This window comes from Pygocentrus nattereri, chromosome 29 (assembly GCF_015220715.1).
Source record: "Pygocentrus nattereri isolate fPygNat1 chromosome 29, fPygNat1.pri, whole genome shotgun sequence".
NCBI lineage: Eukaryota > Metazoa > Chordata > Actinopteri > Characiformes > Serrasalmidae > Pygocentrus > Pygocentrus nattereri.
Genome location: NC_051239.1, coordinates 12,640,544 through 12,653,468, shown reverse-complemented (window position 1 = coordinate 12,653,468; position 12,925 = coordinate 12,640,544). Strand labels below are relative to the sequence as shown.

The window sequence follows — 12,925 nt, the reverse complement described above, 5'->3', positions numbered from 1 at the left end:
CAGGCTTTATTTACATTCCCTGCTTTAAAAAAACCCATAGAAACCATTCAAGAGTCTCTAATGGTATTTTGTGTTTTCCTGATGGGTTGATACCACAGTGTAAAGGATTCTAATGATTTAGAAGATGTTCGGGGACTAATTCCAGGTGCATTTGATGGTTTCTTAATGGGATCTAAAGGTGTCCTTTAGCAATTACTTTCTAATGGTAACTGTTAAGCCAGTAGAAAGCAAAACCATCAGGTTTGAATCCTTATGTTACTCATGGTCTTTTACAGCAGGGTCATGTTCAGTGTACGTGCAGTGGTTAGCCGATTAGTTCACTGAGGCTTACCTGCCATTGGTGAGAGCGTTCTGTCTGAATAATCCACTCCTCATTGATCCCTGCCCCCTTCTACCCCGAGTGGTCATTTGTGTAGCACAGGCTTCACGCACCTCAGAGTGGAGACGCAGTGTCTTTTTAAAAAAGAATAATATTTGGTGAGAATGTGCTTCCATACGTTTGGCACCCATGCTGTGTTCTGTACTGTACACACTTAAAAATTATGGTCCTTCAAGGGTTCTTTGGTAAAGAAAGTGGTTTTGTATAGAACCATGAACACTCAAGAACCCTTTGCATGTTGCATCATTAAATGGGTCTTCAGATTGATAGAGAATGTGCTGTAGATGGTTCTGTACAGAACTTTGTTGAAAAGAGTTCTATATAGCACCAAAATGATGCTATGCTAAAGAACCCTTGAATTACCACCTTCATCCTCAAGTGTGTAGGCTTTTTTGTGCAGTTACTGTTATGTTTTACTACGATTTCACAAACAGAGAAAGAGACAAACGTCCTGCCTTCCTTTCACATCTCACTCAGAAAGTGTGTGTAAGGCTCAGACTGACTACAGTGATCTCATTTCCTGTCAAAATGAGGTGGAGTCAGGGTCACTCTAGAGGTGTGAGGGCACCTCAGCTAATCCCTTAAACCATGCCACACGCCCCCGTCTCTCTCTCTCTCTCTCTGTCTGTCTCTCGCTCTCTCCCTCCCTCTCTGCCGTATGGTCAGTGTGCAGCAGTGTTTTCAGAGAAGACAGCCGCTGGTCTGCTCTGCTCTGAAGCAGCAGGTCACAGTCAGGCCAAAACAGAATTAAATCTGAACACAGCATTTCTGTAGACAATCTGGCAACCTGATTGCGGAAACCTCTCTCCATTTAGTGCGTATGCTTTTAAAATCCTTTTGCCTGATTGATGTTGTTGCTTTTATTATATTACTTTTATATAATTCTGAAATCTTTTCAGTCGTGGCATCTGGGAGGTAAAACTGAAGAGGCTGTGCTGAGATTCAGGCTGAATCAAATGAGTTTGGATATTTCTTCTATGAGTGGATGAAGTGATTGATTTTGTCTGTATGTTTCTCTGCGGTTCGGAGTACGTAACGATAATGGTGAGACATGTTTAACTCGTTCATCTGTATGTGTGGTGTTGAAACTGCTGGCGGTCCTCCTGCAGCTGCGTGCGAGCGTGTATTTGGACATGGATAATCTGTGTGGATGCTGTTATCAGGCTTTGCCTAGAATAGAAACATTAGATGAAATTTGTATGATAGAAATGAAATGTTCCTATGGGTCAGTTTTGTTATGTGTACATTTTATGATTAGATTGAATCAGGATCGCTTGGGGTCAGCAGTGGAATTCTGTATGATTTTCAATCCGAGCTTATGCAGTACTGGATTGTTTGGTCACTATGTATTTATATAAATACAGTGTAATATACAGTGATGTTTTTCAGTGGACGATTATGGTTACGTATTGTTGTCATGATTAATTTGGCTCCTGTATAAAGTTTTGCTCTTTTGTTGAGAGAGTTTGTATCCCAGTGATGCTGGTCATTCAAGAGAGTATAGCTGGGCTTGTGTAATTGGATGTAGGGCAGTGCAGAATGGGAAATGATAAAGAGTCTGTATCCTATATTTTTCTCATGTGGCCACTTACAACATGTGTGTGGATGTACACACCAGAAACAGTTGTCATTTCCAGCCTGTATTTATCCCTGCCTGTTTGTTACTATGCCTTTAACGTGCAATATGTAAATGAGCTGTGATCTAATTGGCTGTTATGTTTTGTGCTTAATTTTTATTTAAGAAGTAGTTGAAGTAAAGCACACGTTCCTCATAACATTGGTATGAATGGGCGGAGCTAAACTGCTGTAGGCTGAGTAGGTGGATGTATGCCAGTGTGTTTCTTTTCATGACATCACATAAATAATGAAAATGGAATGGGCTGTTTTAACAAATGTCACGTTTTGAAGCTTTAACAAAGTCAAAGGTGATTGCTCATCTATTGCAGAGCAGTTTGTGTTAGTAATCCTCTAGTCCTGGGGTGCTCAGTCCTTGTCCTGGAGATCTATCACTCTGGAGAGTTCAGATCAAACACACCTGGCTCATACAGTCAGAGTTCCTGAAGGCCTCGATTACCTGGATCAGGTGTGCTAGATTAGGGTTGGGGCGAAAATCTCAAGAGTGGCCGATCTCTAGGACCAGGATCGGACACCCCTTCTCTAGTGCTTTATCAGTGGTGACAGGAACATTGATATTTATCACTCTTTTATTAAAGTAAAGTAAGTTTTCTATAATTTCGGGCCTTTAAAAAAATACTTTTTAAACTGTAATAATAGTGAATAGATTCTCTTTCAATTTATTAATCCTCTGATAAATCTATATATTTTGACACTCCTATGATGAATATTGTGCATTTTTTGTTTACAGAAGTATTATTGTGTGTGTGTGTGTGTGTGTGGGTCGCTAATAACGGGGCTTATCAGTGATGATTGAGTCAGGATTGCTGGGGGCTCGCGTATGATGTCACGTCTCCACCAAAATGCTAACCTTCCACTACATCAACACATGCGAGGAATATGAGCCTGTACTGATGTAAGAATGTGTTTTTATGTGTGAGTTTGTCTGCATGTTTGACAGTTTTATATCCAGCTATTACATTTAGATTTCAAGACACTGTTGTCATAACAGTATCTTACCTAGCGATGGGGTTGGCCGACGTATTGGCCTTGTATTTTATTTTATGTAGTAACAAATATACATCTCTGATGTGATGCAGAGCCATTCTGAAAGCGTTTCTAAGGGTTTTCAATATACACTGTTCTTATTAGATAGACAACTGCTGAACGGACAGTCACCATCTCAGTTTAAAAATAGAAATGTTTAATGGTATTCTACAAAATATGGAGCACTGCTGTAACTGATCCACTTATACCAGCACAACACACACTAACACACCACCACCTCGTCACTGTAGTGCTGAGAATGATCCACCAAACAAATAATACCTGCTCTGTGGTGGTCCTGTGGGGGTCCTGACCTTTGAGGAACAGGGTAAAAGGGGGCTAACAAAGTATGCAGAGAAACAGATGGACTACAATGGTCTGTAATTGTGGCTGTAAAGGTGGTGATAGTTTGGTCTATATAGATGTGAATGATCTGTAATACTTCAAACCAGTCTGTTTGAAAGTAGACTGTATTAAAATAGATCTGCTTATTTAGTTATTAGTTATTGAAATTTTCTAGCTCCTTAAAATCAGTTTCCATCACCCAGTTTTTATATTTTTATATGAATTTGTGTTGGAGGCCAGAGACCTTCTGGACGAATTAGAGGTGATTGAAAGTGCGTGAGTGTACATATGCGTGACTGACCCCCTGAACAATAACATGGCGAGTGGGAGGCCAGCCGGTGTAGAATTGGAGCTTGAGTGGCGCTTAATGACTTGTTTTGTCCTTTTAATCTTCACTTTAAGTCGTGATGGCACCCCTTGGGTTTATTATACCTCCTGCTAGTGAGCCCCTCTGTCAGAGCAGCATTTAAGGATGCATTCTGTGTAGTGTTTAGAGCCGCGTCACGCGATGCTGCTGTCTCTGCTTTTGCCAAAAAGGAGGATTTTGTCTGTCTGCACGCGCATTAAGAGTCTGACCTGACATGCTTTGACATGTCCGCTGTCTGTCTGTCTGTTTAAAGGTACATTTGTGAAGTCTTTACAAGTGAAGCATCTACAGTATATTTCTCTTTAGATTTTTTTAAATTGATGTACATTTTTTCAAGCTGTTGTACCTGAATACATTGTTTTTATATATAGTAAGGCTGGAGATTTCCTCTGGTTTGACTACTGTGAGAAAATTCCCCACAGGGCATTTTACTAACTACGGTAAAACCATATAATTATGGAATAATTAGGTTACCATGTTTCTGCAAATCCACCCTTTTTTGTTGCTACAGGAAGTCCCGCACTGAGCCAATAGCAACTGAGTTAAAGCTGTCCTATGTTGCCATGTCCTCACAAATCCTCCACTGTCTTTTCACTTTGCAGGAAGATCTGTGTGCACTGTAAGTGTGTGCGTGAGGAGCATGCAGTGCGCACAGTTCCCGGTCAGCTGGAGAGGATGATGATGAAGCTGGTGTCCGACTTCCAAAGGCACTCCATCTCGGACGACGACTCCGGCTGTGCCTCGGAGGAGTACGCCTGGGTCCCACCTGGCCTCAAACCGGAACAGGTGTGCAGATACACATGCTAGCATTGCTTTGAACCAGCTAAGCCACTGCTACACACTTCAGAATGAATGGATGAGCTAAACTGTTGCAGGCTGCGTACGTAGTCATATGTAAAAGTATTCACGGCTGTAACATCACAGTCTTTATAAATTCTGAACAGGTTGTTTGGACTGTATGGATCTATAACAACCGGATATCAGATATCAAACGTCTTTATTTCAGAAAGTAATGAAAGTGAATTTTTCAGTGATAAGGCTGCTTGAAAGCAATGACTTGCACCTAAAAGAAGTGAATAATGCAATAGTATTAAGACCTTTTATATATATATATATATATATATATATATATATATAGCTCTTGTGATCTGAAAAGAAGATAGAGAGAGACAAATGAAGAAAAGGCAATACAAGTGAAAGCTGAGCTTTAACTCAGCTAGTTAGCAATGTAGTCCATATAATTACTGGATAAAAAGCCTTAGTATGTAATAAGCTCAGGATTTTAAGAGGTTAACTTAATTATACTTCATTGTCTTGTGGCCATATTATGTGATTTAACGTCTTTTTTACATTTCCCCTTGTCTAATATTTCTGTGTACACTATCCAGTGTTGTAAATGACCAGGTTGTAGTCACTGTTCCTGTGTTAACTAACTGACATGGCAGTGATTAATTAATTCAGTGTTTGAGCAATAATATCATTAACATTGGCATTTACAAAAGCTTCAACACCTACCAATCAACGCTTTCACCACTCATAAGCACACAGTTCACTGGCTGATCTGCCTAACATTAGCAAACCAAGGAAACCCATTTTTATTTTATTAACGAGTAATGACATATGAACTACTCCTCGTCTGATTCATGAAACTTTCACATGACGTGGTAACAAGCAGAGTTCTGAGCGCAACTGATGAATCAGCTTCAACCTTCATGCAGATGTTTCCAGTAAGATGACAGTGTTCAGTGGCTTGTGGGGACAGTAAAATTATTTTGTTGTGTGATTATTTCCCTAATGTAACATATTTAAACGTGTTTTTGCAGCGTATGAGATGGCTTTTGCACTATCCATGTTTTTACTTTTTTATTTATTAGGCAGTGTCAGTGGTATTAAAAGACAACACAGTAGGTCACATATTCTCTCTTCCCTTCACTGGCAGTTTTCTGCCTTTTTTAAAACCTATACCGCTCACTAGTCTTGTGCCGAAGCGACTGGCATCAGTAGCTCACCATTAGCATAGCCCATGTCAAGTTTGACCCTCTCTGAACCAACAAACGTCTTTCATGGAAAAATTAGGAAAATAGGTACACTTTACTGTAGGGTACTGTTCATAAGGCTACATGACACCTACATAAGCTTGTCATGACAACTGACATAACCACACATAAATGTAGCCTTTATAATAGACAACGCCTATTGGTATAAGCATTTATAAACAGCTCTGTACAGTTATGTCAGTTGTCATTGCAAGCTTATGTAGGTTCATGTAGCCTTATGAACAGTACCCTACAGTAAAGTGTTACCGGGAAATACCTTAACAAGGACAGAAAAATAAGTGAGTCCTCTACATTCTCATTCGTAAACACCACCACTACTGTAATGTTACTCCTGTACTTTGTCGAATATTTAAGTGTGAAACAGGTGTATTACGTGACTGTGCACCATTAAGAGGGGACAGACACTATTAACCAGTAATATCGAGACACATATCATCAAGTTAGCTCATTGATCCTTTCTTATACCATGTTTCACTCAGAACTGTGTCACAGTATGGAAGAAAAATACATTATGATTTCCCATTCACTTTGATTTTAATGCATTTATATGCTTCATAAAGCACTGCTTGTGCCACCGTATGTGCTCAAGACCTGAACAATTTATTGTTTTAAAATGCAGTCTGTGTGCTATCATGCTAGCATGAAGTTTGTACTGGTGATGGCAACCTAGCAGCAGCAGCAGCAGCTAAGAGCAGCAGTAACCGAGCCAGTGAATGTGTATTGTCTATTGTGTGTGTTCACTGGGAGCTCACATTACTCTTCATGGAGTAGGAAACAGAGAACTCAGGTTACACTTTACTGAACATTGCACTGAATCTCATTACAAAACAGCTTACACACACAGACACACACACACACACACACACATACATATATATACACACACACACACACCACTTATTACCATCTGTTTAATAATATAGTTTGTGTATGTGTGCATACTGTACAACTGTACAACTACTGTCTTTGTGTCTGCAGGTGTATCAGTACTTCAGTTGTATTCCTGAGGATAAAGTGCCCTATGTGAACAGCCCAGGAGAGAGATATCGCATTAAACAGCTTCTTCACCAGCTCCCAGCCCATGACAGTGAGGTCAGAACCCTCCACACTCATTATTGCCCCCTGTACTCTCCACCCAAAGCCTGCACACCAAGCCTTAATAGGGAATTGTACTATTTTTTCAAATTTTCTGCATAATTCATTTCAGACATACACTAAGATATTCAGGGTGGTTGGATGTGAAATGGTTCATTGTACAGTTGGTTCATTGGTACAGTGGTGGTGATGGGAACCAGGCGATGTATTTCGCAAAGCATTTTCTCCGTAAGCTGGATAACTTAAGCCAAAAGCTGAGAACTGTCCAATAATAATGTTCCTTAGCTTTTCTACTGTTGGACAGAATCGTTTTTATGGCTTAATTTTTTTAGGCTAGGTGAGAAATTATGCCTTGTGAAATGTTTTATACCCAACATGATTGGGTATAGAAAGAGCATCCCAGACAGGCTAGGTCTTTCAGAAATAAAGCGGGGAAGGGGTACAGCAGTTTGTGAAAGACTCCTCAGGCAAATGTGTAAAAAATTTTCTCATTGTAAAATAGAAAGTAACTTGGACATTTCATCTATTCTGTTCTACAGTACATAATATAATTAAAAAAATCAAAGAATATGGAGAAATGTCTGTATACAAGGGACGAGGCCAAGAAACTATGTATTTGCTAGCTGTGATCTCCTGTGATTTCCTCAGGCGGAAATGCATTAAAGAAAAAGGATTTTGTAGTGGAAATGACTATATGGGCTCAGGAGCGTGTCTGAGAACCACTGTATGTGAGCACAGTTTCTCTCTGCATACACAAATGCAATTCTAAACTTTACCATGCAATGAAGAAACCATATATAAACAGGATCCAGAAACGCTGCCGCCTTCTCTGGGCCTGAGCACATTGTGACAAAATCTGACCTATCAGTTAGGGCTGAACTTAAGCACTTTTTGTCCTGGAGGGTTACAGCACTGGACAGTTTAGCATTCGCCTTTAATACATCTTACCTAAGTCTAATCCTAGATTCCGCCAGTCATGTCAAATTGAGTCACAATTTATTTATATAGTGCGTTTTGTCCAACAGGCTTTGTCTGAAAGCAGATTTGCAGAAAATCCAAGCCCCAGTGAGCAAGCCAAAGATGACAGTGGCAAGGAAAACAATATATGAGAACAATATATGCATGTGTATGTTTGAGCAGCCCCAGTACTGTAACTCCCTGGATGATGAAGAGAAGAAGGAGCTAAGATTGTTCAGCCAGCAGAGGAAAAGAGAAAACCTGGGCCGCGGAATCGTTCGCCTCTTCCCCGTCACCATGACAGGAGCCATTTGCCAGCAGGTAAAAAAGACAAAGCAATATTGCATGAAAACTCAATTAATTGTCTTCCTACCTCATACATTATATGCAAATGTTTAGGGGCCGCTGAACAGGTTACATGTTTTTGTTGATGATAAGTTGAAATAAGATAACACGTCCTCTATGTAGATACATACATACACACTTCTGCACAATGTAATGCACAATTACATAATACACTAAATTAACATAATTTAAAAAAATGTCACCTGTGCCAAACTTATTATATTTTTTAATATATTTTGTACATTAATTTGTCCAATATGTTAAACTCAGGAAATGAATAGAAATTGTACAGTAAAATTAGGAGAAAAGCCATATTTAGTGTCTTCTCTGTAGAGGATGTGTTAACTTATTTTCACTTACAAAATCAACAGAACAGATTTTTAAAAGAAGCCAGCTTCAGACATCAAACATATCTTGCCTACTTTTGGGGTACAGGGGAGAGTCTTGTCAATTTGATTTTCACCAAAACATACCTTTAAAACTGATTGATCTCATTATTTCTAACATTCCATACTTTGCTAACTGAGGGAGTTTTGTAAATAAAGCCTACCTATGTCATAATAGGAGTCAACTGTCAACAGAAGCTGACTAACCCTCATTTACAACATGACTTTAGAGTCTTTCATCATCAGCTGATGGACAGAGCCCGGAAAAGAACTATGCTGTTCAAAACAGGGGTCATAAGGAAGACATCAGGCTGCGTGTATTTCAGCCATCCCTTAGCGCCAGCGTTTGAAGTGTTGTGCCACGTTCCAGTACTCTGAACGCACCCTGGCTGATGAATACTTGCTGAGAGGGTGTGGTGGAGGCTGGGAGCGACACTTCGTTTCATCAAACCTTGATTTATGAACTCGTCGAACAGATGTGGCTTTGCATGCTACGCACCCAGTCGCACAGAGTAAAGCCCAAACAGCAGGGGAATCGGCCTCTTTCAAATGCTCATAAAAGTCGCCTTTTAACCTCCTTTTGACTTCTTAGATGTGTTGTTTTCTCTTCAGCTGGAAAGGAAGACTGTGATAAGGTTGCCTAGGTGACTTTATAGGCCTAGTTCAGTGTAGGAAAGTTACTGAAAGCAACTATGTGTTAACAAAGACCCATTTTACAGGACTGGGAATGACGTCCTGCAGCATAACTGAAGCTGTTTGTTCACTGAATATGGTAGTATTGATTAAACTAATGAGTACACTGTTAATCTACAAGACTAGTAAAAATAGTGATTGGTAGCTAACGTTAATGTTTGCTAATGAGGATCCATCCAACTGGGATCAAGGGAACAATGAGATCCTAAATCGGCCTTGAGCTTGACCTCTTCTAATTTATTGTACTGTCTCTATGACTCACATGTGTGTATCACCTTAGGGTTTGACTTTCATGGCTGTTCAGTTGGGTTTCTGTAGTAGTTTGATGTTTTATTCATGTATTACAGTTTTACCCATTGTAACGCCTCATTGTTTTATCCTTTTAAATTATTTTTAAGCAGCTCTTTTTAATTTTCTTCATTACTGTATGAGATTCACTTACAGTACTAGGCTAAATTCAGAAACCTCCCTTTTGTTTATGTAATTTCCAGTTAAAGTGGCCGTCAAGTGCGGCCGTCATTTATTTTTCATAAAAATGCAGGAAACAAATTTAACAGAAAATTACACAAAAGCTTCCAGCGCTAAATATATTATCAAACCTATCCACTGTTTTGTGCACCCTACAGTCAGTTTAACTCTTCCATCCTTCCAGTCTTAAAATCAGCCCGTTTCAGCTGTGTTCTCCCAATAAAATCATCCCCAAAGGTACCATCTACATTATGTTCGCCATCAAAGAGACATTTACTGTCACACAAACAACTACCCGAACACACCTTAGCTGCCTTCAGATTTCTTTCATATGTGCATCTAAAAAGGCTAAAGCTGGTATTTCTGAGAAGGTATTAGGTACAGTATAATCCACCCCCATGAGGAAGGGCAAAGTCAAAGGAAAAGAAATGAAAAACTTGAATTTGAAAATGAATAAAAGATACAGAGAAAATGAAACCGCTAACAACTGTTAGATCACACAAACAGTGCTTTAAGCTTCCATCATTGAGGGAAAATCTAGCTCCGCTCCTGCTTCAGATCTGAAAATATCTCCAGGTGTTTCTGTTCATCTTTCCACAGTGAGAAGACAACTATGAATGTGAAAGGATGTGTAGCTGTCAAGAAGCTGTTGAGAAAAACTGAGAAAAACAAACAGAAAAACTTTTAACAACACTAAAACTGTGAAATGTTTAGTAAGGTTTTACAGAATTTACAGTCTACGTTTGTAATTGGGATTATGTGGATGGTAAGAAGTAGAAATGCATTTCTAAGACTGAAATTTGGAGGTGTGGAAAAATATCCCGCAGACTTCTTTAAGCAGTTGAAAGTGAGTCTTCTGAAAAGAATGGAAGTTGTGATAAAGGCAAAGGGTGGACTAAATACTGAATCATCTGAGAGCCGTCTTCTGTGTAACTTTGTGGTAAATGTGCTTTTTCTAACACTAAAAATGAATAACACCTGTGATAGAATTCCCTAGTCAGCGTGCTTTGGGCTGTAATGATACGATAGTACTCATATTAGCATATATAGATGCTTGTTGTTTTACAGTGCTCTCTGTAAAAGCCCATGTTTGTGTATTTTGTGGAGTTGTGGACAAGTCATTTCTGTCTGATTTTTGTGGCTACATCAGCATTAAAACGCAGTCAAATATGGAACAATGCCTGTCCAGATACAATACAGATCCCCTTATCCTGTGATTCACCACTGACAAACCGTGTGCATGCTGGTATATTCTGTAAACTTCACGTTTATTTAAAGCAGCCCTGATTTTCATTCTGCCTTGTTTGTCTTGTCTTCTCTTACGCAGTGTGGTAGGCAGATTTGTGGGGGTGATATAGCTGTGTTCGCGTCCCGGGCTGGTCATGGCTCCTGCTGGCACCCTCAGTGCTTTCAGTGCGCGACGTGTAGCGAGCTGCTAGTGGACCTCATCTACTTCTACCAGGAGGGTCACATATACTGCGGCCGGCACCATGCTGAGCGCATCAAGCCCCGCTGCCAGGCCTGCGATGAGGTCAGCACAACTTTTGCTGGAGGGTTCAGGCTTTCACAGTTTGTTTGCATACATTCTTACCAGTATAAACATGATTACAGCGGGAAACTTGCATGCCAACAAACAGTATAAACAGGTGTACTTTAGTTTCAGTCATGAAAGGGCACAACACAGTTCAGGGTTATCCTGCCCAACACAAAGCTTGGTCATCAGTTACCCAGTGTATGTATGCACAGGTTTGAACACCCCCCAGTCAAATTACGTTCATTTTCATGTTCATTTTCTATATCAGAATAAGTTATAACTTCTTAACACATAACACACACAGAATAACACACGCTCTACAGAGGACACAGCTCATTTTAATTTATAAGAACTAATTATTTGGTTGTTGTTATTTGAGAATTTGAGGGGGTGACCCTCGTTTGCAGTGTTTCCAAGTTAAAACAGGAAAAGGGTTAATGTGTAAGAACATGAAATAATAAAAGTAAATTTAATTTAGAAAAGACTTTTAATTTAAATTTAATTTAAAAAAGACTCGTCTGGTAAGTACAAAAAAAGAAAGAGTAATAAAAGTACAGAAGAAAATATAAAATAATAATTAAAGTGTAGCTAAAACATAGAAGTTAATGAAATCAAATCAAAATAAAACAAAAGGATAAGATCAAAAAGCAAACTAAAAGTTTATTTAAATGACTAAAATAATAAGATAATTGAAATTATTTAATAATAATGATTTAATAATAATAAAAACAAGAATTTGAATAATAACAATGAACATTATATATATATATATATGTGTGTGTGTGTGTGTGTGTGTGTGTGTGTGTGTGTGATTCTCTTTTAAATAACATAAACATTGTTACACTAATAGAATAAAATATTTTGTTGTTTTTAATGCTAAAAGGTAGGTTAAAACTGGTGTTTTTTATTTTAGCATCTTTTTTTATCCTAACCATGACTGTGTTTTTGTGGGTGAAATATTTAGTAGTTTGTAAAAGTCAGCTATCAAAATTATGTAAAGCTGCGCTGTGCAGTTTACCTCAGTGGCCACAGGAGGGCAGCAATCTCACCACTGCCCCTATTACAGCTTCTGCTGCCAGAGAATAATACTGCTGACCTTGTTGACTACCACAAACATTTTACCCTCTCATCTCTTCAGGCACATTAAATATACTCTGTTCTTAATCCAGAATGACGCCAAACCACAGACACCTACCTCTCACACCTTTCCTCTCTCTCCCTCTCTCTGTGTTAGATCATTCTAGCGGACGAGTGCACGGAGGCGGAGAGCCGCCACTGGCACATGAGGCACTTTTGCTGTTTTGAGTGTGAGACGGCGCTGGGCGGTCAGCGCTACATAATGAGGGAGAGCCGGCCGTACTGCTGCACCTGCTATGAGTCGCTTTATGCAGAGTACTGTGACACCTGTGGGGAGCACATTGGTAAACCTTTTCTCATATATACGTGAAGGTACCAGACCAAACTCCATACCATCATCTGGTAAAATGGGGTAATAAGCAACCTGTTAAGGAATAGCAAAAAGGGGAAAGATAAGAGATGAGATGTTACAGCAAGTAGTAGACTTCGTTACTGTTCTATATTCAGCATCACACACACTATATTTCCAAAAGTATTCACTCACCCATCCAAATGATTAAA

The 12,925-nt window shown here is 39.3% G+C and overlaps 1 protein-coding gene across 6 annotated transcripts in view; it reads left to right on the top strand.

Annotated features, from left to right (window-relative positions):
- prickle3 (prickle homolog 3) overlaps nt 1-12,925 on the top strand; it is a 62,031-nt gene that overhangs the window by 41,253 nt on the left and 7,853 nt on the right. For 5 of the 6 annotated variants that reach the window (XM_017696455.2, XM_017696456.2, XM_017696457.2 and 2 more), the window contains 5 exons: nt 4,355-4,538; nt 6,788-6,901; nt 8,045-8,182; nt 11,081-11,284; nt 12,522-12,708. In XM_017696455.2, coding sequence (XP_017551944.1) covers nt 4,355-4,538; nt 6,788-6,901; nt 8,045-8,182; nt 11,081-11,284; nt 12,522-12,708 — 827 coding nt within the window. Of the gene's footprint in view, nt 1-1,108; nt 1,194-4,354; nt 4,539-6,787; nt 6,902-8,044; nt 8,183-11,080; nt 11,285-12,521; nt 12,709-12,925 lie in introns of those variants that run through there. The other variant, XM_037536266.1, reaches the window with a different exon arrangement.